Source organism: Salvelinus fontinalis, chromosome 7 (genome assembly GCF_029448725.1).
Source record: "Salvelinus fontinalis isolate EN_2023a chromosome 7, ASM2944872v1, whole genome shotgun sequence".
In the NCBI taxonomy this organism is placed as follows: Eukaryota; Metazoa; Chordata; class Actinopteri; order Salmoniformes; family Salmonidae; genus Salvelinus; species Salvelinus fontinalis.
Window position 1 is genome coordinate 46119836 of NC_074671.1, and position 26465 is coordinate 46146300.

At 43.3% G+C, this 26465-nt stretch overlaps 1 protein-coding gene across 1 annotated transcript in view; it reads right to left on the reverse strand.

Moving 5' to 3' along the window:
• Positions 1–637: 637 nt before the first annotated feature.
• Positions 638–26465, reverse strand: part of LOC129859529 (pyridoxal kinase-like) — a 41122-nt gene continuing 15294 nt past the window's right edge. The window contains exons 3-11 of the mRNA XM_055929391.1: positions 26339–26443; positions 17004–17087; positions 12435–12469; positions 11083–11168; positions 10043–10088; positions 8266–8377; positions 8005–8141; positions 5651–5717; positions 638–5471 (exon numbers count right to left, since the gene is read on the reverse strand). Coding sequence (XP_055785366.1) covers positions 5353–5471; positions 5651–5717; positions 8005–8141; positions 8266–8377; positions 10043–10088; positions 11083–11168; positions 12435–12469; positions 17004–17087; positions 26339–26443 — 791 coding nt within the window. The 3' untranslated portion in view covers positions 638–5352. The remainder of the gene's footprint in view (positions 5472–5650; positions 5718–8004; positions 8142–8265; positions 8378–10042; positions 10089–11082; positions 11169–12434; positions 12470–17003; positions 17088–26338; positions 26444–26465) is intronic.

The window sequence follows — 26465 nt, forward strand, 5'->3', positions numbered from 1 at the left end:
TAAGGACCTCACCTGCTTGAGCTCCTGTTCATCTTATATAATATTAGCTCAAAAGTATTGTGGAGCTCCTGCACCAGTACCGGCACCCAAAATGAGTACCGGCACCTATTTAAGCCCAAGTCAAGCACTGGCTATAGGTTTCCTCTTAGGTATTCTAACTCTGTGCAAACTGGTATACCTGTGTTCAGTAGACAGCATATGTGAGTATGATCATTCATTGACCATGCCATACAGATATACAGAATACGGTTTTCGGCAAGCACCCTACCAGTGTCATGTTCATGAATTCAATGAAATTGTCAACCTTTGTTTGTCTGCTGTATTGGAGGAAACTAATATTCATATTAGTTGCTTGTAGTAAAGTGTCCCGTGATAGGCATGCATTGACTTACGTACATGACAAGCATTGTATGGGATATGTTACCAGGAAAGATAGTTACCCGACATTGCAGGTAGATATTGAATGTACAAAAAGCAAACACCTGTCTATTTCAAATATCTATATTTTTGCATGTAATTTTTATATGCCACATTTTTTACGTACTTTCAGTTTCAGCCAACTATGGGCTTCCATGACCGGCCCCTTCCTTTGGCACTGTGTTAATACTCATTTACTTAAAGAAAAAAAGCAGGTGGATATAATATAATCATTACTTTATTTTTATTGCATCATAACATACATATTATATATTATAAATGTGGATTTGTACACTACAATCTTCATTGTAACATGTTATAAAATATTCAGGCTCAAAAAACGAAGCACTAAAAACTTTACCAAACAGTTAATACATTTCATTGTTTGCCCATTGAGAAAAGAAAATGTAAAAAGAAAATCTTCAACATAAGAACAAAAAGAAGAGCCAAGCATAGACTGGTCACTGTTAAAACCACTAAGGGACAGATACAGTTACAAAGGCAGGGGGTAGTAGGGGGTAGTAGGGTGCACTCAGTTATGCTTAATGCTTTGTTCGTAACCAAGTGAGAAGTGGGAATTTACCATATACAACTGGGAAAAATCCACTTGAACGGCCCTCCAACTGGTAATAACTTGTGGGAAACTCGTTCACCATCCTGAGCTCCCCTTTCTCCTACATACTGACATCATCTACTAAGAACATAACATCGAAACTGCATTTCCGGCAGTTAAATGCAACAAACATTATTTATAAAAAATCTATTAATATAGTTTTTGAACACTATAATTTGTTTACAAGTGTGACAGCTGTACGTTTAGTTTATGATTTTCGCAGCCTGTTGGCCTTTAGTCAATCAGCGTTTCTCGACGAGTTCAAAGCAGGTAATTGCAACCAACTAGTATTTACGACTTCACAACTTGTAAATTCCCACCTCCCACTTGGTTACGAATGCTGCATTAGTCAAAGATCTCCCTTTCTGTACTGACATCATGGTTAATGTTCTAGTGTTGCCTACTGTTTCTTGTATACATATGGCAAGAGTACATGTTATGATACTTTGCCAAGGGACTATTTTAGGAGAGAGTCAACACTACAACAAACACAGTGGTCCAAACAAAGAAACATGTAGGGGTGGGCATTTTTTCTCACTTTTTCTAAGACAAAGACACAAAATGTTGCACACCATGTCAACAATCATCCTTAACCGAATTTTTTTCTCTCATCACTACTGCAATCGAGCCACGTGCTATTGGCTGAATATTAGGGAAGAAGAGATTCTGGAATGTCCCATCTGATTCAAGGCAGTGCCCTCAAATATGTTTCAGAAATTGGCCATATCTTTAGCACAGATTTATGATCCTCAGTACATCCATATTCTACTGACCACGACATATTTATACATATACTATATATATATATATATATATATATATATATATATATATATATAAATAAATAACATATAGTTTGTAATCCACTGTGAACTATCCCACTACGTTTCCCCCAGGGAATGTGCTAAAACATTGCTGCAACAACAGTCAATATGTTCAAACTGTTTCCATGGTTTCCCACAGAATACTGGGGGAGCTGAAGATTTGGTTATGTGACCAGACTCCATTTTGCAAGGCAACCCACTTCAGACCAACATATATATCTTGCCAGAAGACACAGACAGCCTCGACCATACAACTCCCCAAAGCTCCTACTCAAAGTACACACTCAGACCACTCAATGGCAGTTTTAGGTGCTTCCGTTTTGGAGTTCAATGACCACATACAGTATTTGGGTTCAAAAGCTGGCACAGCCAACAAACCTCACCACCACTGACTTAGTCAGCAGCTGGGCTATTCCTACGAGAGCACCGGAAAGGTTAGTTTCTGGATGATAAGTCATTGCTTCTCTTTTTAATTTTGTTTTAAACTAGTTTCCCCCCACCCCACCCCACGCCCTCCCTAAAACCCCATTACAGGAAATATACACTTACATACATGTACATACTCTCACACACACACGCAAACACACAAATGTACAGTAACGCACAGTTGGAACATAGATTAAACAGTTCACTGGTTTCATGAAAAGCTGAGGAGTAAGTACATGTCAGTCAGAGCAGAACTAACCCCTGATTGGTCCTGCACACGGACACCCCTCCTGTCTGATGAGAAATGGTTGGTTCCTCAACTTTGAGTCCCTGTAACATAGCATCTCCAGAAAGATCAAATCGGCTTTCTCCACATTGTTAATTTTTCATAACAGAGGGTAAGATATGGAGAATTCCCCATAAAGCAGGGGCAGACAGAAAACTTACAGCAAGTTGGCTAAATAACAGGATTCATATTAACTTTATTGCAATTTCATGTCTGTATCAGGAAACAGCCAGTTCGGCACTCTCTAACATAATTTGATTTCACAAGTTTGGCACAGACAGAGAAACCATATCAATATTATATCTGCCCAAGATATGTAAATATACAAATACATAAAAAAATATATGAATGTTTTGCACGTATAAAATGAACAGTGTAGATTATCCTTGCTAGTCCTTGCAACCAATTAAGACCAAAATAAAAGACATACGCATGGTAATTCCAATAACATTGAAATTTGAACACACAAGGATCATATATCAACAAATGTTGAAATGATAGATCTCCAGCATTTCACACATTGTAAATAACAAACACACAAAAACATACAACCACAAAGTTAGTGACGTGCTTACAATGATCATACACTGATCATGATCTAAGCACCGAACATGGACAATTGATTTAAGAATCAACATACCCAAAACCATTGTCCTGTTGTGACATATGAGGTAAAACGTTTCTAAATCACCACTCCTCCACTGAGATAAGTGCCCCAGGTTCTATCCTATCCCTGTTCAGTATTCTTCCCTCAGCTGTGCATGTATTTCACAAGGCTTGATTGATTGACAGATTGTTGGTTGGTTGATTTTTGCAGGCCAGATATTTGAGGTCGACCGATTAATCGGCATGGCCGATTAATTAAGGCCGATTTCAAGTTTTCATAACAATCGGTAATCGTCATTTTGGACATCGTTTATGGCCAATTACATTGCACTCCACGAGGAAACTCCGTGGCAGGCTGACCACCTGTTACGCGAGTGCAGCAAGGAGCCAAGGTAAGTTGCTAGCTAGCATTAAACTTATGTTATAAAAAAACAATCAATCTTAACATAATCACTAGTTAACTACACATGGTTGATGATATTACTAGTTTAACTAGCTTGTCCTGCGTTGCAAATAATCAATGCGGTGCCTGTGAATTTATCATCGAATCACAGCCTACTTCACCAAACGGGTGATGATTTAACAAGCACATTCGCGAAAAAAGCACTATCGCTGCACCAATGTACCTAACCATAAACATCAATGCCTTTCTTAAAATCAATACACAAGTATATATTTTTAAAACCTGCATATTTAGTTGAAAGAAATTCATGTTAGCAGGCAATATTAACAAGGGAAATTGTCAAAGTGTCACTTCTCTTGCGTTCTGTGCAAGCAGAGTCAGGGTATATGAAGCAGTTTGGGCTGCCTGGCCTGTTGCGAGCTATGTGAAGACCATTTCTTCCTAACAAAGACCGTAATTAATTTGGCAGAATTTTACATAAATATGACATAACATTGAAGTTTGTGCAATGTAACAGCAATATTTAGATTTAAGGATGCCACCCGTTCGATAAAATACAGAACGGTTCCGTATTTCACTGAAAGAATAAACGTTTTGTTTTCGAAATGATAGTTTCCGGATTTGACCATATTAATGACCTAAGGCTCATATTCCTGTGTGTTTATTATATTATAATTAAGTCTATGATTTGATATTTGATAGAGCAGTCTGACTGAGCGGTGGTAGGCAGCAGCAGGCTCGTAAGCATTTATTCAAACAGCACTTTCCTGCGTTTTCCAGCAGCTCTTTGCAATGCTTGAAGCACAGTGCTCTTTATGACTTCAAGCCTATCAATTCCCGAGATTAGGCTGGCAATACTATAGTGCCTATAAGAACATCCAATAGTCAAAGGTATATGAAATACAAATAGCCCTATAATAACTACAACCTAAAACTTCTTAACTGGGAATATTGAAGACTCATGTTAAAAGGAACCACCAGCTTTCATATGTTCTCATGTTCTGAGCAAGGTACTTAAACGTAAGCTTTTTTACATGGCACATATTGCACTTTTACTTTCTTCTCCAACACTGTATTTTTGCATTATTTAAACCAAATTGAACATGTTTCATTACTTATTTGAGACTTTATTTATTTTAAATTGATTTTTATTTATGTATTATATTAAGTTAAAATAAAAGTGTTCATTCAGTATTGTTGTAATTGTCCTTATTACAAATATATATCTAAAAATCGTCCGATTAATCGGTATCGGCTTTTTTTGGTCCTCCAATAATTGGTATCGGCGTTGAAAAATCATAATCGATCGACCTCTACCAGATATAACCTCGGCCTTAGCTAGCCTGGGCCACCACATTGCCACCGTAGTTAGTTAGTGCTGCAACTCCAATAGGCCTAAACCCTGTGATGCCTGGCCTTGGAATAGTTTAGGCCTGGGCTGGGCTGTGAAGCTGTGTGTGCAGGACAAACCAAGAGGTTAGGCGAGCTCATAGAGGGAGTGGGAGAGATGAAGAGAGACCGAGAGAGACCAGGTTGTCAAAGGGAGGTGCGTGAGGTGCAGTAGCCCCCACCTCGGCCCACTCAGGTCTTCCCCTCCTCTGCTCACCCCCCAGTCTATCCATCCATACCCTGCTAAGTCTCCTCATATGGAAATGTTGTGCTCTGTGGGAGATTTCTAAGGCAATGTCACATTACAGATAAAAATGTACAACACCTATACATTGTGCGGTTGTGGCGCGGGTGGAGGGGTGGGTGGGGGGGGTGGGGTGTGGGGGCTCTATAGGGTTAGGACAGTAGCCTCCATCACGATGGCGGGGTCCTCGATGTCCGCTTTGCTCTGAACCATTCTCAGCTCCAGTTGAGGCGGGCTGGGTTTTCGGCCAGGCCCTGCTAACTCTGAAAGAGAGAAAGAGTGAGAAAGATGGAGGGGGGGGGAAAGAGGAGAGAGAATAACCCAGAGAAAGAGAAAAACAAAGACAGAAGGAGCAAATGAACGCTCAAGCATCTTAAACACAAGCACATATACACACAAACACTTCTTACAGCGAGTAAAATTATGCTTGATTTTGTCTCACCGTGAGCATAGGAGATGGTCCTCTTGATAACGTGATGCATGACTGAGAAAGTCTTCTCACATGCAGTCTAAAAGAGAGAGAGAGAGAGAGAGAGAGAGGGAGAGAGAGAGAGAGAGAGAGAGAGACTTGTTTGTCAAAGCAATGTTGAAACTTTCAAAGGAAATTAAGCTGCCATCCTGGTCCTTCTTTTACAATTGCAGTTTTAAAATCCTAGGACTGAGCACCCCGTCGGTGGTCCAGACAATATTTGAAATATTGGTAAGAGAGCCAGCATACCACAGCTATCAAGTTACCTTGAGAATTTTTAGGGGAAGTTCGAATGGTGGGAATGTAGCTGACTGATTGATATCACTATTAAGTATGATGCTGACAGTATCAGTGGTGAGCTTCAGCTATACGAGAGAGCGCTATAAAACCTAGACGGTGCACCTCCAATCTATTCTACTGATTGCTTCTGTGACAGCATGGGCAGCGCCATGGAGGGCCATTACTATCACACTCCGGGGGGAAGTTTCCCCTAGATCTCGGATCATCTTCCCCTTCCCCAATCTTCAACATTAGTGGGGGAAATGCAAAACTGACTCAAGATCAGCATGTAGGGCAGTGGTCACCAACCGGTCGATCGCGATTGGATCATCTCCAAGCCATTCCTACTCAATCACCAAAACATTTCTGTAAAAAACAAATGATAAAGCCTTGCGTTCCTCTTTTTTTTATTTGTTTCATGCTGTTGGGGTAGGTGCACTTGATTCAGCAGCCCTAGTGCCAGGAAGGCAAAGTGTAACCATTTTGAACAATTTCATGTGTCTGAAGGTAGAACTCTGCCTATCCGGCAGGCCCAGAGACACATCAAGTGCACCTATAGGTCTACCGCTAGCCAATCACATAGCTCAGATCACCGTGTCTACAGTTTCCTTGCACCATAGACTGTCAAAAAGAAGCCTCGAACGCACAGCAAAGTTGGTAATGTGAGATTTCAAAACTTTTAAAACCCTGACTAGAGAGAGACTCAACAAATACAGCAAAGTGTTGATGTTTTTATGAGGAAGTTCCTGTTTAAGTTGTTATTCAGCACTGTCAACACTTTGTTCAACAGTTTTATAAGTCATACAACGTGCGTTCTCCCGACTTCCCTACAACCAGCACTGCAGCTGCAATGAATGGGTATAGCAAAGTGTTTCGATAAGCTTGCATTGTTATTATTAGTGGCCTGTGTCTTTTTTAATATCAAAGAATATTTCACTTCTCTGGTCATTGGAGTAACAACATGAATTGGTGCATAAGGCAGAAATAATGCAGTGTGACTTAAGTTTTGCCATCAGCTGGAAGACTATCCCCTTTTCCGAGCTGAGGGAGAGAGAGAGTAATGGTGAGTGGGGTAAGAGGCAGTCGCAACGCTGCTCCCTCCCTCCCCTCAGATTGACCATCAGACGCAGGCCATCATAGTAAAAAAAAAAAAAGCAAATTATTATGCTCACTCAGCTGTGCCTCACAAGGACTATAACAAATGATCTATTACCAGTGTGATCATATACCAAACTGTCACGCCCTGATCTGTTTCACCTGTCCTTGTCATTGTCTCCACCTGCCTCCAGGTGTCGCTGTTTCACCATTATCCCCTGTGTATTTATACCTGTGTTCTCTGTCTGTCTGTTGCCAGTTCGTCTTGTTATGTCAAGCTTACCAGCGTTCGTCCTGTCAGCGCCTGTCTTTTCCCAGCCTCTCTTTTTCTCGTCTTCCTGGTTTTTGACCCTTGCCTGTCCTGACCCTGTAACGGCCCGCCTGATCACTCTGCCCGTCCCTGAGCCTGCCTGCCGTCCAGTACCTTTACTCCACTTCTGGATTACTGAACTCTGCCTGAGCCTGTCTGCCGTCCTGAACCTTTGCTCCTACTCTGGATTATCGACCCCTGCCTGCCTTGAGCTGTCGTTTCCCTGCCCCTGTGGTTACATTAAACATTGCTACTTCACACAGTCTGCACTTGGGTCTTACCTTCGTACCTGATACCAAACATTTTGAAACAATTTCAAAATGGTCTGAGAAGAACAACTTTGGCAGGGCAATTCAAGCGTAGCCAATATGCAGTGATACTATATTGGGCCTATAGCCTACTGCACAAACCTCATCGCTACAGAACTGTTTTTAATTGGTTAATGTTGCACAGGCTTATGTTTTTTAAAGTCATGCTTAAAAAAAAATCTGAGCAAGTGAATCGACTTGCATTTTGACTCAGAAATGGTTGGTGACCAATGGTCTAGGGGCAACTTCACCTTATACCTTACAATCAGTCTTTTGTGTCAAATGAGTCCTCTAGGTTTTTTTTTTTATAACTGGCTTTAGTATACACTGCAGACCTTGAGGTCGTTGGGGTAGTGGTGAGTCCAGGCCAGCAGCATCGCAGCAAACAGGTCCCCTGTCCCCACAAACACAGCATCCACCTTGGGGATCTCCATACGGACCCTCTGGGTGGACTTGGTACCATCAGGCATCACTGGAGATGCAAGAAGGGGAAATGTTACACCAATGACCAATGATACACAGATGGGACATAAAACCATGACAGTTACATCAATGACTCATTGTCATTGTTAGTTTGCCCACACACATACACTTACACGTCCTCTGGCTGCCCAGGGACACAAGGAAGCGGTCACCCAGACGCGAGGGCAGGTCAGAGCTGGTGATGACCACCGTGTCAGGACCCATCTTATGGAGCAGGTCCATCACCTGGGGAAGGAGGCAGCAGCCAGGGGAAAAGGGTCAAAGGTCAACTCTCTGCTACATCTAATGGTGCCACGTCCCTATTCAAATACTTAGAAAATGCACCCTTCTGTGCTGAGCCATGGTTGAGCTGGTAACACCCAGCACATATTCATGCCTCCCCAGCAGATACAGGGCTTCAATCCCCGTCTCCACCATTCTTGGGAATACAGATATGCATCTGTTGGTCACAGATACCTTAAAAAAAAGGTAGGGCCATGGATCGGAAAACCAGTCAGTATCTGGTGACCACCATTTGCCTCATGCAGCGCGACACATCTCCTTCACATAGAGTTGATCAGGCTGTTTATTGTGTGGCCTGTGGAAAGTTGTCCCACTCCTCTTCAATGGCTGTGTGAAGATGCAAGATATTGGCGGGAACTGGAACACGCTGTCGTACACATAGATCCAGATCATCCCAAACATGCTCAACAGGTGACATGTCTGGTGAGTATGCAGGCCATGGAAGAACTGGGAAATTTTCAGCTTCCAGGAGTTGTGTACAGATCCTTGCGACCTGGGGCTGTGTATTATCACGCTGAAACATGAGGTGATGGCGGCAGATGAATGGCACGACAATGGCACGTCACAGTATCTCTGTGCATTGAAATTACCATCAATAAAATGCAATGGTGTTCGATGTCCATAGCTTATGCCTGCTCATACCATAACCCCACCGCCACCATGGGGCACTCTGTTCACAATGTTGACATCAGCAAACTGCTCGTCCCACACGACGCCATATACACTGTTTGCTTTCTGCCCGGTACAGATGAAACCGGGATTCATCCATGAAAAGCACTCTTCTCCAGTGTGCCAGTGGCCATCGAAGGTGAGCATTTGCCCACTGGGGTCAGTTACGACGCCTAACTGCAGTCAGGTCAACACCCTGGTGAGGATGACGAGCACACAGATGAGCTTCCCTGAGACGGTTTCTGACAGTTTCTCTTCAGTTGTGCAAACCCAGTTTCATCAGCTGTCCGGGTGGCTGGTCTCAGACGATACCGCAGGTGAAGAAGCTGGATGTGGAGGTTCTGGACTGGTGTGATTACACGTGGTCTGCGGTTGTGAGGCCGGTTGGACAAACTGCCAAATTCTCTAAAACAACGTTGGAGGCGGCTTATGGTAGAGAAATTAACATTCAATTATCTGGCAACATCTCTGGTCGACATTCCTGCAGTCACCATGCTAATTGTACACTCGCTCAAAACTTGAGACATATGCGTCATTGTGTTGTGTGACAAAAAATCACATATTAGAGTGGCCTTTCATTGTCCCCAGCACAAGGTGTACCTGTGTAATGATCATGCTGTTTAATTAGCTTCTTGATATGCCACACCTGTCAGGTGTGTTCTGTGTAATAAAGCAAAAAAAGATATATATATTTTTTTTAAATACACCCTTCATTTCTTTTTGCCTTGAGGAAATCACAGCTGTCATGGAAGGCTTGGTGAAAACAATGGGGTGGATGCCATCTGCTTACTTACATATCAGTGAATACCTCAAGGAAGGAAGAATCCATTTTATTGGTGTTCAAACATGGCCCATGGATTATGTACAAGGTTCGACATGACTTGATGACAACTTTGCAACATAAATATATCTGCATGTTCTGTGGTGTCTAAGACTCACCTCCACTGCATCTTTCTCTGTGCTAATGTTCTTCCCTGTCAGGAGCCTGGAGGACAAACATGGGCACATTAATAAGGTCACACACACACACACAAACACGCCCACGGTAATTTAACCTTGACACCAGAGGAGGCTGGTGAGAGGAACTATAGGAGGACGGGCACATTGTAATGGCTGGAATGTAATAAATGGAACGGTATCAAACATATCTGTTCTATTCATAACATTCCAGTCATTAGAAGGAGCCCGTCCTCCTATAGCTCCCCCCACCAGCCTCCTCTGCTTGACAATAACACCACATTCATTGTAAACAGCAACCAACAAACAATCTAAGGAAGAGTCTGTTTCGTGTTCTTCTATAGTGTTTTAGTGCCATAGTGAGAGACAGTGAGCAACATGTACGCTATCATCTCCATGTTAAACGACTGAGGCTATCATTAGGCTGTGGAAACACTTCAGACATGGACAGTATATGGACAGTATATTATTATTCATCTGTAATTCCATGGGTATCCACCAGAGGGACCCTGTGCACCACTAGAACTGGGATTGCAGTGACGAGCGAGGAGGTGGTTCAGAAGTATGGTTGAAAGGAGGGAGGTGAGAAGCAGTGGAGCACACACAAACCAACACAGCACACACAAACCAACACAGGAACAGTGATGGAGGAATACAGACAAAAAGACAAGCAGACAAACACAGAAAGGAGTGACTGGGTATCAAGAACCATCAACTCAGTGTAGCAGCCATCTTACTGACATGCTACACACCATACATAGGCCTTTAGTGTATCTGTATATCATTTGATAGGATATTGAGTAAAATGACATCAATGTAGCTGATTAGGATGTGGATGAGGCTTCGTGATAGTGATAGTAACAGATACGATACAGTCCCTGTGGTGATGTAACTCTCCGTCTCTCTCTCTCACACACACACACACACACACACACACACACACACACACACACACACACACACACACACACACACACACACACACACACACACAGCAGCCGTATAGGTTCACTATTACTCACTCTGCTTCAAACTGATTGGGTGTGATGATGTCGGCCACTGGCACTACCTTGTTCTTGTAGACCGGGTGCAGGTTCTCAGGAACGTACTGGAGACAGGAAGAAACACATCAGTACCAGTGAACAGGGACACACACTCACGCACACACACGCAAGCACACACACAGGGTGCATCTCAATCACCTGAAGTGGCTGCCTCTCCTCATCAGCCCTTATTTATCTACACCGAGCTGAAATTGCTGCCTAGCTCAGATCAGAGCAGACGAAGGAAAGGGGACAAGGAAAGGGGTCGAGGAAAGGAAGCAACTTTAGACTACTGAGATGCATAACAAGGGAAGGAAGGATGCATTGAGCCAATCAGAATGATGAGCACATCTTGTCCAAACAAACAAGTATAAACACCCTTTTTCTCAATGTCACTATATACATCAACAAACACTATGCATGTATGCCCTTGTGCTCTCTCTACCTATCAAACACACACACAAACACTAGTGTACGCACACACACACACACACTGTAACACGTACGCATGCACGCACAATGAGTCACAATCGAGCAAATTATTCCGCATAATTCTCTCCATACAAACAGCGAGGGCAGCTCGGCTCATGTTAATTTCATCTGTCACTGTGAAATGAGATGTGGTCTAACCTTCCCAATCCACCCTCCGCAACACACACACGTCACACACACACCCACACCTTGACGCAACAATGACATAATGTCGACTGATCCCTGATGCTCAGCCCATGAAGGTAAAGAAGAGATTCCAGTATGAGAGGGGGAGCGAGATAGAGAGACAGGAACAGGAGGAGACAGACAGAGAAAGGACAAGGGATAGCAGAAAGTGAAAGTGGGTCTCTAAGGCCACGGCCACATTGCGACTTTGTGTCTGAAAAATATCCATTAAAAAAATGCTCAAGATTCCTTTTTACATATGCAGCTCATCCAAAAAGAGTTGTCTTGAACAGACAATTGATGAATGCACATAAGATTTCCGTTTATGTGTCTCAGTGTGGCTGCGGTCTTAGGCTTAACTCATTGGTCAGGTAAAGCTGAAGGTCAGCGTTGCCTCATTGAATGAGATTGAGCAGGAGTAGTGACGTCACTTACTAGTACCATCTGATCCCTCATTAAACGCACAGTACTCTCTGGTGGCCTGGATTGTGTAGGATACATACCTACCACTGGCAGTGTGGGTTCAAATCAGACCCACTGTCTATGATGAACTCGTCCAATGAACTCTTATTGATACTATTATAGATACTATTATCTTTTCATGATCTTTTCTGCTCTGTTCAATAAAACATACAAAATACAGGCAGCATAAGACAAAAACACAAAGTACTCACCATGGAGCCATGGTCCCCCAGCACCGGGTCACACACTGAAAAGGCAAACGAGAACACACTCAATCTCTAACACAGATCTCAGTTTTACACAGACATTACAGATGTTTTATATCGAAGTCAAGCTGACCCAAGATGTCTTCTGATTAGGTTCATCATCAGTTAATTACATCAAACACCTGGGTCGTATTCACTAGACACCAAACAGAAGATAACGGGACGAAATGGGGATGGACTACACGAACAAAGAAATTCTTGTTTTCATTTTCCGTTGCAAAATGTTTTGCTATGTTGTACACTAATGAATACGACACTGCCCTCAGAACAGACTGTAAACATCTGCTTACAGCAGTTTTATTCATCCTGCTCCTACATGTTGTTCAGCTAATTTACATGGAAATGCATGGGCGTTATTAAATTATGTCAACTTTAATCTTAGTTTGCAGCTTAATTGAGAATTATTTACTTGGGACTCGCTGATACAGATACAACTGTCCTGTCAGCACTTTTTCTAAACGCATTAAGGGCTTAAGGCGTCCGCATACTTAGGTTCAGAATTAAAAAAATAGACCGAATTAATCTAAAATAGAGGGCATTCGGAAAGTATTCAGACCCCTTCCCTTTTTCGTTATAGACTTATAGACTTATTCTAAAATTGATTAAATAAACATTTTTCCTCATCAATCTACACACAATACCCCATAATGATGAAGCAATTTTCTTTGGTAATTTATTTTAAAATTTTAAAATACTTATTTACATAAGTATTCAGACACCTTCGCTATGAGACTTGAACTTGAGTTCAGGTGCATCCTGTTTCATCTTTGAGATGTTTCTACAACTTGACTGGAGTTCACCTGTGGTAAATTCAATTGATTGGACATGATTTGGGATGGCACACACCTGTCGATATAAGGTCCCACAGTTGACAGTGTATGTCAGAGCAAAAACCAAGCCTCGAGGTAGAAGGAATTGTCCGTAGAGCTCCGAGACAGGATTTTGTCAAGGCACAGATCTGGGGAAGTGTACCAAAAAATGTATGCAGCATTCTTAAATGGAAGAAGTTTGGAAGACTTCCTAGAGCTGGCCGCCCGGCCAGACTGAGCAATCGGGGGAGAAGGGCCTTGGTCAGGTAGGTGACCAAGAACCAAATGGTTCCTCTGTGGAGATGGGAGAACCTTCCAGAAGGACAACTATCTCTACAGCACTCCACCAATCAGGCCTTTTTGGTAGAGTGGGCAGACGGAAACCACTCCTCAGTAAAAGGCACATGACAGCCTGCTTGGAGTTTGCCAAAAGGCACCTAAAGGACTCTCAAACCATGAGATGAAACCAATATTAATCTCTTTGGCCTGAATGCCAAGTGTTACGTTTGCAGGAAACCTGGTACCATCCCTACGGTGAAGCATGGTGGTGGCAGCATCATGCTGTGGGGATGTTTTTCAGTGGCAGGGACTGGGAGACTAGTCAGGATCAAAGGAAAGATGAATGGAACAAAATACAGAGAGAGATCCTTGATAAGGATCTGCAGAGAAGAATGGGAGACACTCCCACAGGTGTACCAGGCTTATAGCATCATACCCAAGAAAACTGTAGGCTGTAATGGCTGCAAAAGGTGTTTCAACAAAGTACTGAGTAAAGGGTCTGAATACAGTTGAAGTCGGAAGTTTACATACACCTTAGCCAAATACATTTAAACTCAGTTTTCACAATTCCTGACATTTATTCCAAGTAAAAATTCCCTGTCTTAGGTCAGTTAGGATCACCACTTTATTTTAAGAATGTGAAATGTCAGAACAATTGTAGAGGCAATTATTTATTTCAGCTTTTATTTCTTTCATCACATTCCCAGTGGGTCAGAAGTTAGCATCAATTAGTATTTGGTAGCATTGCCTTTAAATTGTTAAACTTGGGTCAAACGTTTCATGTAGCCTTCCACAAGCTTCCCACAATAAGTTGGGTGAATTTTGGCCCATTCCTCCTGACAGAGCTGGTGTAACTGAGTCAGGTTTGTAGGCCTCCTTGCTCGCACACCCTTTTTCCGTTCTGCCCACAAAGTTTCTATGGGATTTGAGGTCAGGGCCTTGTGATGGCCACTTCAATACCTTGACTTGTTAAGGACTGCTGTCCTTAAGCCATTTTGCCACAACTTTGGAAGTATGCTTGGGGTCATTGTCCATTTGGACGACCCATTTGCGACCAAGCTTCAACTTCCACATAATTTTCCTTCTCATGATGCCATCTATTTTGTGAAGTGCACCAGTCCCTCCTGCAGCAAAGCACCGCCACAACATGATGCTGCCCCCCCTGTGCTTCAGGGTTGGGATGGTATTCTTCGGCTTGCAAGCATCCCCCTTTTTCCTCCAAACATAACGATGGTCAATATGGCCAAACAGTTCTATTTTTGTTTCATCAGATCAGATGACATTTCTCCAAAAAGTATGATCTTTGTCTCCATGTGCAGCTGCAAAACGTAGTCTGGCTTTTTTATGGCGGTTTTGGAGCAGTAGCTTCTTCCTTGCTGAGCGGCCTTTCAGGTTATGTCAATATAGGACTCGTTTTACTGTGGATATAGATACTTTTATACCTGTTTTATACCGGTACCTTCAGGCGTTTGGAAATTGCTCCCTAGGATGAACCAGACTTGTGGAGGTCTACAATTTTGTTTCTGAGGTCTTGGCTGATTTCTTTTGAGTTTCCCATGATGTCAAGCAAAGAGGCACTGAGTTTGAAGGTAGGCCTTGAAATACATCCACAGGTACACCTCTAATTAACTCAAATGATGTCAATTAGCCTATTAGAAGCTTCTAAAGCCATGACATCATTTTCTGGAATTTTCCAAGCTGTTTAAAGCCACAGTCAACTTAGTGTATGTAAACTTCTGACCCACTGGAATTGTGATACAGTGAATTATAAGTGAAATAATCTGTCTGTAAACAATTGTTGAAAAAATGACTTGTGTCATGCATAAAGTAGATGTCCTAACCGACTTGCCAAAACTATAGTTTGTTAACAAGAAATTTGTGGAGTGGTTGAAAAACGAGTTTTAATGACTTCAACCTAAGTGTATGTAAACTTCCGACTTCAACTGTACTTATGTAAATGTCATATTTCAGTTTTTATTTTCCATACATTTGCAAACATTTCTAAAAAAACAGTTTTTGCTTTGCCATTATGGATTATTATCTGTAGATTGATGAGGGAAAAAACTATTTAATCCATTTGAGAATAAGGCTATAAGTAACAAAATCTGGAAAAAGTAAAGGGGTCTGAATACTTTCCAAATGCACTATAAATCAAGGAAAGTAATTTATTTTTGCAGTTTTTACAGGGGAAGTCTTAATCACACAATTCTACATCTGACTAAAAAGTTTGATGCAGTATTTCTCATGTGAAAAAATGTGCATGAAAACTAGTCGTCACTTGTTGACTGACAACACTTCATGTTCTCACTCCTACTAGGAGTAGTACTGTTGACCAATCACCGACAAAGGGGGCTAGACTTCGCCTACCGAACTTCAGCTTGCCTCAGGAAAAAATGTGTGCACAAACAGCCCAAAAAGAACCTGCCGAAGACCAAAACAAACAAAATGTTGTCATAATATATGCATGAACTGTTTCGACTGGGAAGCATACGGCAAGCTATATTCTACATCAAGCTTGTCATTACCCTGAAACCCGGATGAAGGCAGCTTAGCTGTCGAATAACAGCTGTCAGCTGCTCTGACATCAGCTGTCAGAGCAGCTTACCGATCATTGCAGCTGTACATAGCCCATCTGTAAATAGCCCACCCAGCTGCCTCATCCCCATATTGTTATTATTTTTTTTGCTCCTTTGCACCCCAGTATCTCTACTGGCACATTCATCTTCTGTACATCTATCACTCCAGTTTATAATTGCTAAATTGTATTTTTTCCCCCACTATGGCCTATTTATTGCCTTACCTCCCTAATCTTACTACATTTCCACACACTGTACATAGATTTTTCTATTGTGTTATTGACTGTACATTTGTTTATCCCATGTGTAACTCTGTGTTGTTTTTGTCGCACTGCTTTGCTCTATCTTGGCCAGGTCGCAGTTGTAAATGAGAACTTGTTCTCAACTGGCTTACCTGGTTAAATAAAGGTGAAATTAAAATTAAATGTAATTAAAATTAAATGTAAAATCTATTAAATATATTGCTTCGGACCAATGAGAGTGTGAGGCTTTTCTTTTATTTGTGTCCTTACGCTTCTACCAACCCCAACCTGAAGAGGATGATACAATAGCTAGGGCCAGGAGTTTTTCCAGATCAGTTCTCCCTGGTCAGGTCAGGTGGTCAGGAAACAGGAAAAACTCTTGGCCCTAACAATAACCCATACAGGCATCTTGAACTTGTGATCAGCAGTGGTCGAACCCCACCCTGTTGATTTGAACAGATGTGTCAGACACACACACACACACACACACACACACACACACACACACACACACACACACACACACACACACACACACACACACACACACACACACACACACACACACACACACACACACATAGGGGTGACATAGCGAGGGATACACACCATACACAAGGTTCGGATTGGCCCTCTTCAGCTCTTGTACGATGTCCACAACCATCTCCAGAAAGGAAGTGTCTCGAGTGTACCCTGAGGGGAGAAGATGATTCTGGGTCAAAACCAACTCCTCAATGTCTCAATAAAGTTTTATACAGTTCACTGCAGACAAAACCAACCCGTACCCAGGGCTCTAATGAGAGGATCAGGGATCATGGTGTGACAGTGAGTGTGTCAGTGCTTTCTCAGAGTTCAGTGAGTTCAGTGAGTGTGTCATTCTTAATGACACAATTAATGCTTCTTCAAGGACCGTGTCACGCCTGAGATTCTCATTGTATTTGCATAGAGGTAGGTGGAGTCTTTTCTGCAGTGTTTGTGTGCATGTGAGCAAGACCTGCTGACGCTGCAGGGCTGGCTGTATGTACAGTAGGTAGGAGATAAGGGCCAGAAGAGAGGAAGACAGAGAGGGAGAAGATTCAATGGGAATGCTGATGTAAGGCTTCTTTGTGTGGGTGCCTCACTTTTGTGCTCAGCCACCAGGCTCTCAGTAAGGGAAAGCCCATGTCCTCATGGCTAATTTAAACACACAGGGGCTAACCGTCTCAATGCCAATTCCCTTCCTAGTCCCTAACCCTAGATTTTTGCCAATCTGAACGGTCTGGATAGGTATGAGTGTAAATAATGTCACACTCAGGCACTTAAGGAAATCAGGAATGTCATGGATATATTGGAATTAGTGGATATATGGAGACTTAAATACCCTGACCTAGTGAGATATACATGGCGGAGGCTTAATCAAGCTAGTCGCCTTGACTACTTTCTTATATCATTCTTTCTGGCACCAAAAGTTAAAAAGTGTTTGATAGGGGACAGAATGCGGTCGGACCATCACATAATTGGCATATATATTACTCTTACAGAATTTCCACGTGGGCGAGGATATTGGAAATTTAATCAAAGCCTACTAGATGATAAATTGTTTAGAACTAGGACAGAAGAATTTATAACTGACTTTTTTAGACATAACATAGGTACAGCAGATCCCCATATTGTATGGGACACTTTTAAGTGTGCCTTTAGAGGCCATGCAATTCAGTACTCATCTATAAAACAAAAGCAATTTAGATCAAAAGAGTCCATATTAACAAAGGAAATTGAAGGACTAACAGTACAGTTAGATAACAATAAAAACGGTACCATAGAGGCACAGAATAAGTTAGAGGAAAAACAAAAAGAAATGGAGGAACTTATTCAAGAAAGATCCAGTGTAATATATTATAAAAATAAAGCGAACTGGATGGAATATGGGGAAAAATGCACCAAATTCTTTTCAATCTTCAATATAGAAATGCTACCAAAAAAAACGTATTAAAACTTGTTACAAATGATGGAGTCACGCATGATTCACCAAATGATATTTTGAAAGAGGAAGTAAAGTACTTTAAGAATATGTTTTCGTTTCAGGCTCCTCCATCTCCACTAACTGAAACTAATTGTATGGATTTTTTCCCTAATAATAATGTAAAATTAACATCTGTACAGAAAGACTCATGTGAAGGCCTAATTACAGAGGAGGAACTACTTGATGCAATTGGGGCCTTTAAGGATGGGAAAACTCCAGGACTGGATGGCATACCAGTGGAAGTATACAAACATTTTTTTGATATACTCAAAGGACCATTATTAGCTTGTTTTAACCAATCTTATATAAATGATAGATTATCAGACACGCAACAAGAAGGTGTGATATCATTATTACTGAAACAGGACCCAAGTGGTATATATAAAGATCCAGTCCATTTAAAAAATTGGAGACCTCTTACACTTCAGTGTTGTGATGCAAAAATCCTAGCAAAATGCTTGGCGCATAGAATAAAAAAAGTTTTGTCAGATATTATTCATCCTAATCAGACAGGTTTTTTACATGGACGATACATTGGAGATAATATAAGGCAAGTACTGGTGTCACGGCGTTCCTCTCTCTCTTCATAAGAAGAGGAGGAGTAGTGATCGAGCCAAGGCGCAGCGGGTTGTGAGTACATGATGAATTTTATTTACAAGACGAAACGAAACAAACTATACTTGAATAAACTAACAAAATAACAAAACGAAAATAGACAGACTTAGCACGACGAACTGACATAACACACGCAGAACGAACGAACAAGTACTTACTACAAAAACGCACGAACAAACCGAAACAATCCCGTATGGTGTAACATCGACACAGACACAGGAGACAATCACCCACAAACAAACAGTGAGAACACCCTACCTAAATATGACTCTTAATTAGAGGAGAACGCAAAACACCTGCCTCTAATTAAGAGCCATACCAGGCAACCAAAACCAACATAGAAACAGATAACATAGACTGCCCACCCAAAACACATGCCCTGACCTAAACACATACAAAAACAACATAAAACAGGTCAGGACCGTTACAGAACCCCCCCCTCAAGGTGCGAACTCCGGGCGCACCAGCACAAAGTCCAGGGGAGGGTCTGGGTGGGCAGTTGACCACGGTGGTGGCTCCGGCTCTGGACGCTGTCCCCACACCACCATAGTCACTCCCCGTTTCTGTCTTCCCCTCCCAATGACCACCCTAAAACTCACATCCCCTAAATAAACGGCCAGCACCAGGAGAAGGGGCAGCACCGGGACAAGGGGCAGCACCGGGACAAGGGGCAGCACCGGGACAAGGGGCAGCACCGGGACAAGGGGCAGCACCGGGACAAGGGGCAGCACCGGGACAAGGGGCAGCACCGGGACAAGGGGCAGCACCGGAACAAGGGGCAGCACCGGGACAAGGGGCAGCACCGGGACAAGGGGCAGCACCGGGATAAAGACCAGCACCGGGATAAGGGGCAGCACCGGGACAAGGGGCAGCACCGGGACAAGGGGCAGCACCGGGACAAGGGGCAGCACCGGGACAAGGGGCAGCACCGGGACAAGGGGCAGCACCGGGACAAGGGGCAGCACCGGGACAAGGGGCAGCACCGGGACAAGGGGCAGCACCGGGACAAGGGGCAGCACCGGGACAAGGGGCAGGTCCCGGCTGATATACTCTGGCAGATCCCGGCTGTGGGACTCTGGCAGGTCTATGCAGGCTGACGGCTCTCGATGCTCATGGCAGGCTGACGGCTCTCGACGCTCATGGCAGGCTGACGGCTCTCGACGCTCATGGCAGGCTGACGGCTCTCGACGCTCATGGCAGGCTGACGGCTCTCGACGCTCATGGCAGGCTGACGGCTCTCGACGCTCATGGCAGGCTGACGGCTCTCGACGCTCATGGCAGGCTGACGGCTCTCGACGCTCATGGCAGGCTGACGGCTCTCGACGCTCATGGCAGGCTGACGGCTCTCGACGCTCATGGCAGGCTGACGGCTCTCGACGCTCATGGCAGGCTGACGGCTCTCGACGCTCATGGCAGGCTGGCGGCTCTGGCAGATCCTGTCTGGTTGGCGGCTCTGGCAGATCCTGTCTGGTTGGCGGCTCTGGCAGATCCTGTCTGGTTGGCGGCTCTGGCAGATCCTGTCTGGCTGGCGGCTCTGGCAGATCCTGTCTGGCGGGCGGCTCTGGCAGATCCTGTCTGGCGGGCGGCTCTAGCGGCTCCTGTCTGGCGGGCGGCTCTAGCGGCTCCTGTCTGGCGGGCGGCTCTAGCGGCTCCTGTCTGGCGGACGGCTCTGTAGGCTCATGGCAGACGGGCGGCTTTGCAGGCTCATGGCAGACGGGCGGCTTTGCAGGCTCATGGCAGACGGATGGCTCAGATGGCGCTGGGGAGACGGATGGCTCAGATGGCGCTGGGGAGACGGATGGCTCAGATGGCGCTGGGGAGACGGATGGCTCAGATGGCGCTGGGGAGACGGATGGCTCTGGCCGGATACGGCGCACTGTAGACCTGGTGCGTGGTGCCGGAACTGGAGGCACCGGGCTAAGGATAAGCACCTTCCTACTAGTGCGGGGAGCAGGGATAGGGCACACTGTATTCTCAAAGCCCACTCTATACCTGATGCGAGGTACCGGCACTGGTGACACCGGGCTGAGGACAAGCACATCAGGATTAGTAGGGGGAGAAGATACAGTGTGTTCAGGGCTCTGGAGACGCACAGGAGGCTTTGTGCGTGGTGCCGGAACTGGAGGCACCGAACTGGATACACGCACTACAGAGAGAGTGCGTGGAGGAGGAACTGGGCTCAGGAGACGCACTGGTAGCCTAGTGCGTAGTTTAGGCACTGTAGGTACTAGGCTGGGGCGGGGAGGTGGCGCCGGAAATACCGGACCGTGGAGGCGTACTGGCACTCTTGAGCATTGAGCCTGCCCAACCTTACCTGGTTGAATGCTCCCGGTCGCCCGACCAGTGCGGGGAGGTGGAATAACCCGCACCAGCCTATGTAGGCGAACCGGGGAAACCATGCGTAAGGCCGGTGCCATGTATGCCGGCCCGAGGAGACGCACTGGAGACCAGACGCGTTGAGCCGGCCTCATGACACCTGGCTCAATACCCAATCTAGCCCTACCAGTGCGGGGAGGTGGAATAACCCGCACTGGGCTATGCACTCGTACAGGAGACACCGTGCGCTCTACTGCGTAACACGGCGCCTGCCCGTACTCCCGCTCTCCACGGTAAGCCTGGGAAGTGGGCGCAGGTCTCCTACCTGCCCTTGGCCCACTACCTCTTAGCCCCCCCCCAAGAAATTTTTGGGAATTACTTACGGGCTTTTTGGGCTTCTGTGCCAGACGCGTTCCCTCATAGCTCCGGTTCCTCTCTCCGGTAGCCTCTGCTCTCCTCAGTGCCTCCAGCTGTTCCCATGGAAGGCGATCCCTACCAGCCAGGATCTCCTCCCATGTGTAGCAACCCTTTCCGTCCAATATATCGTCCCATGTCCATTGCTCCTTCTTTTCCTGTCCCTTACTCCATTTACTCCGCTGCTTGGCTCTGGAATGGTGGGTGATTCTGTCACGGCGTTCCTCTCTCTCTTCATAAGAAGAGGAGGAGTAGTGATCGAGCCAAGGCGCAGCGGGTTGTGAATACATGATGAATTTTATTTACAAGACGAAACGAAACAAACTATACTTGAATAAACTAACAAAATAACAAAACGAAAATAGACAGACTTAGCACGACGAACTGACATAACACACGCAGAACGAACGAACAAGTACTTACTACAAAAACGCACGAACAAACCGAAACAATCCCGTATGGTGTAACATCGACACAGACACAGGAGACAATCACCCACAAACAAACAGTGAGAACACCCTACCTAAATATGACTCTTAATTAGAGGAGAACGCAAAACACCTGCCTCTAATTAAGAGCCATACCAGGCAACCAAAACCAACATAGAAACAGATAACATAGACTGCCCACCCAAAACACATGCCCTGACCTAAACACATACAAAAACAACATAAAACAGGTCAGGACCGTTACAACTGGAAACAATAGAACACTATGAAATATCGGGTACACCAGGCCTGGTTTTCATAGCTGATTTTGAAAAGGCTTTTGATAAAGTACGACTGGAGTTTATATATAAATGCCTAGAATATTTCAATTTTGGGGAATCTCTTATAAAATGGGTAAAAATTATGTATAGTAACCCTAGGTGTAAAATAGTAAATAATGGCTACATCTCAGAAAGTTTTAAACTATCTAGAGGAGTAAAACAAGGTTGTCCACTATCGGCATATCTATTTATTATTGCCAACGAAATGTTAGCTGTTAAAATTAGATCAAACATTAATATTAAGGGATTAGAAATCCAGGGCCTAAAAACTAAGGTGTCATTGTACGCTGATGATTCATGTTTTCTTTTAAAACCACAACTAGAATCTCTCCACGGCCTCTTAGAGGATCTAGATACATTTGCTATCCTCTCTGGATTAAAACCAAATTATGATAAATGTACCATTTTACGTATTGGATCACTAAAAAATACACATTTTACATTGCCATGTAGTTTACCAATTAAATGGTCTGACGGAGATGTGGACATACTCGGTATACAAATCCCAAAAGAAAGAAATGTTCTCACTCCAATAAATTTTTATAGAAAGTTAGCAAAAATAGATAAGATCTTGCTACCATGGAAAGGAAAATACCTGTCTATTTGTGGGAAAATCACGCTGATTAACTCTTTAATCATATCACAGTTTACCTATTTGCTTATGGTTTTGCCTACACCTAGTGACCTGCTTTTTAAATTATATGAACAAAAAATATTCAATTTTATTTGGAACGGCAAGCCAGATAAAATTAAAAGGGCCTATTTATATAACGAATGTGAATTCGGAGGGCAGAAATGATTAAATATTAAAGCATTAGACCTCTCACTAAAGGCATCAGTCATACAAAAGTTATACTTAAATCCAAACTGGTTCTCTAGTAGATTGGTACAAATGTCTCATCCTATGTTCAAGAAGGGCCTTTTTCCCTTTATTCAGATTACACCTGCTCACTTTCGGTTGCTTGAAAAGGAAATAATCTCCAAAATATCTTTATTTTTTAAACAAGCCTTAGAAAGTTGGTTGCAATTTCAGTTTAATCCACCTGAAAGGACGGAACAAATAGTACAACAAATCTTGTGGTTAAATTCAAATATAGTAATTGATAAAAAAAAATGTATTTATCGAAGAAATGTTTAAAAAAGGTATAATTTTTGTGAATGATATCATAAATAGGACTGGTGGAGTAATGTCACACATGCAACTAACACAGACATATGGAAATGTCTGCTCTACCCAAAATTACAACCAATTAATTGCAGCATTACCACAAAAAGGGAAGAGGCAGGTAGAAGGGGATAAAAGTAAGGAACTTGTATGTCGGCCTTATATTAAAGAACATAAATGGTTAAAGAAAAGTGTGATAAATAAAAACATATACCAATTTAATTTAAGGACCAAAAAACTGACAGCTGTGCCATATAAATTGCAAAATAGTTGGGAAGAGATTTCCGATGTACCCATTCCATGGCACATGGTTTATGAATTGATACGCAAAACAACGCCGGATTCAAAACTTCGAATTTTTCAATTTAAATTATTGTACAAAATTCTTGCAACTAATAGAATGTTATATATATGGGGGATACAATCTTCCCAGCTCTGCAGATTCTGCTGTGAGGAGGCAGAGTCATTAGACCATTTATTTTGGTAATGTCCGCATGTAGCTCGTTTTTGGTCACAGGTCCAGGAATGGTTGAAGAATTGCAACATTTGCGTAGAACTAACGCTACAGATAGCAATACTGGGGGATTTGAAAAGCCATAGTCAATCAATCAATCAATAATATAATAATTATTTTAGCAAAAATGTTTATTTTTAATTTACAATCCGTGGAAGCTATGAGAATAGGAAGATTCAAATCTTTTGTGAAGCATAACAGCACAGTTGAAAAATATATGGCAAATAAAAATCCGAAATGGATGATGTTGGAAGATAGATGGGAAAGGTTGAGTGGAGCTGAAGGGTGGGACTAATAACAAGATAAACAATGTAGGGCATACGGGATCTGTGAAATGTGTATAGGTGCGGAGCTATTGTGAAATAGCACAGTTACAAGTGGAAATCAAACTGGATGGACAACAGAAATAGAGGAAGGACTAAGAACAAACAAGAGAGAACTATTATAAAGTAGACTGTGTCTGTAAAATGTGTATAAGATGTATAAATTGAAGGTAAAAACAGAAATGTTTATCAGTTTACTCCAATTGGGGGATCGGTGGTAGGGTTTGCGGGGAATAATAATAAGGGTATACTCTTTAAAAAAAGTATGTCTATGTAGGTATGTGTATGTATATATGTGTATATGTATGCATACGTGAATGGATATATATATTTACCCCAAAAAATATGGGGGATTGGAAATGATGCAGACAATTACATTGGAAGCAACATTCTTTCCGCAATATTAAGCTGATCCACCCCCCCAAAAAAATATATAATAATAATAATAATAATGTCACCCTGCTTGCTTAGCGGCTACTGCTTCCTCCTAACTTGGCTCATACCGAGGGCTCGAACACAGGACCTCTGCCTTGCAAACATACATGACCGCCCTCCTGAAGCTAGCTATTTCGCAGCGCAAGTGGGGACACTTCAGACTAAGGAGTGACCTTCACACATCCCTATGCACTCCATGAGCAGTGTATTAGTTGAGCTTCCACCATATTTGTTACATTTTACCGATCTGTAAATTACGAAGATTTAGGGCCACGGGAAGAGTTGGGAATAGGGAGAAAATTGGCACGGCTAGATTCTAACTCAAACTTCACTTACTCAGTTTATCCACTTATTGGATGATATACACAGTGTACTTCATGCCATGTATGTGACCGCAGATACATCTGTAAGTCCCATTTGTAAGCTATGTTTCTTACAGACAAAGTTTCAACTGACAAATGCTGTCTGTCTCACACGCTAATAGTCATGGTCACTCCTAAGAGTCTATTTAAGGTGAACCTTTTAATTGTTGGTGATAAACAGTACGTAGCCTAACTGATGTTTTCAGCTGTACTCACCACTTAAGTCTCAACTATACTAGTGTGTCCGTAACAATTACTTCCAAATGTCTAGCAGTCTGTCTTAATAAAAGAGCCGACCAACCAATAGTCTGGTAACTAGAATGTAGCTGTTCCAACACATTCCAGTTTAGCTACATTTCACACCTCGACAGATTCACAAGGACTCGGGAAAGAATAAAACCATGACCTTCACTCTCTCCTCTGCTTGTCTGCTCCCTCTTTCTTTCTCTCTCCCTCTTCTCTTCTCCTCTCAAGGTGATAGGAGAGGAGACGTAATCCATCAGGGAGTACCAGCGTTTCTGTTCCGTCTCTTTCTCTCTGGGCCAGGGGTAGCAGAGCACGACGGCTACCACAGAACAGTGGCTGTGGGCGAACATCTGACAGCCTGACTGACATTAGGTTCTGTAAACCCTGCAGGCCGACACCATCTCTGTCTAGGTGACCTCATGAGGCTCATATCCAGCTACTGCTTCCTGTGTTCTCCATGGAACGCTACAGATGGAGCTGAGGACTGACGAGAACAACATCTGTCTGAAGAGAACGTACGCCTTGACCAGAAGCAGGCACTCTCTGAAGCTATTGACTTAGCTAGCTGCTCTCTATAAAATGTTTATTCAGCTAGCTAACTGTTACCTCCTTTTCATTTTTGTTTCTTTTTTGTCTGTATATTGGAATTCAGCTTTTAGCAGTGAATGTGTACAAGGCAGTCTAACCAATCATAAATAAATACTTGATATAAACTAACAACCATCCCCAGTCTGCTAGCACTGCTACCGCTAGCCTTCACTTCTTTCTGTGTGTGCGTCTCACCTGTAAGAACATAGTCGTAGTGGTGGACGTTGTTGAGCTTGATCCCCTCGTAGAGGACGTGCAGCTCGTCAGCGGTCAGCACCTGGCCTTTCCAGTGGGAGTAGCCTAGGACAGAGGTCAGGGGTTA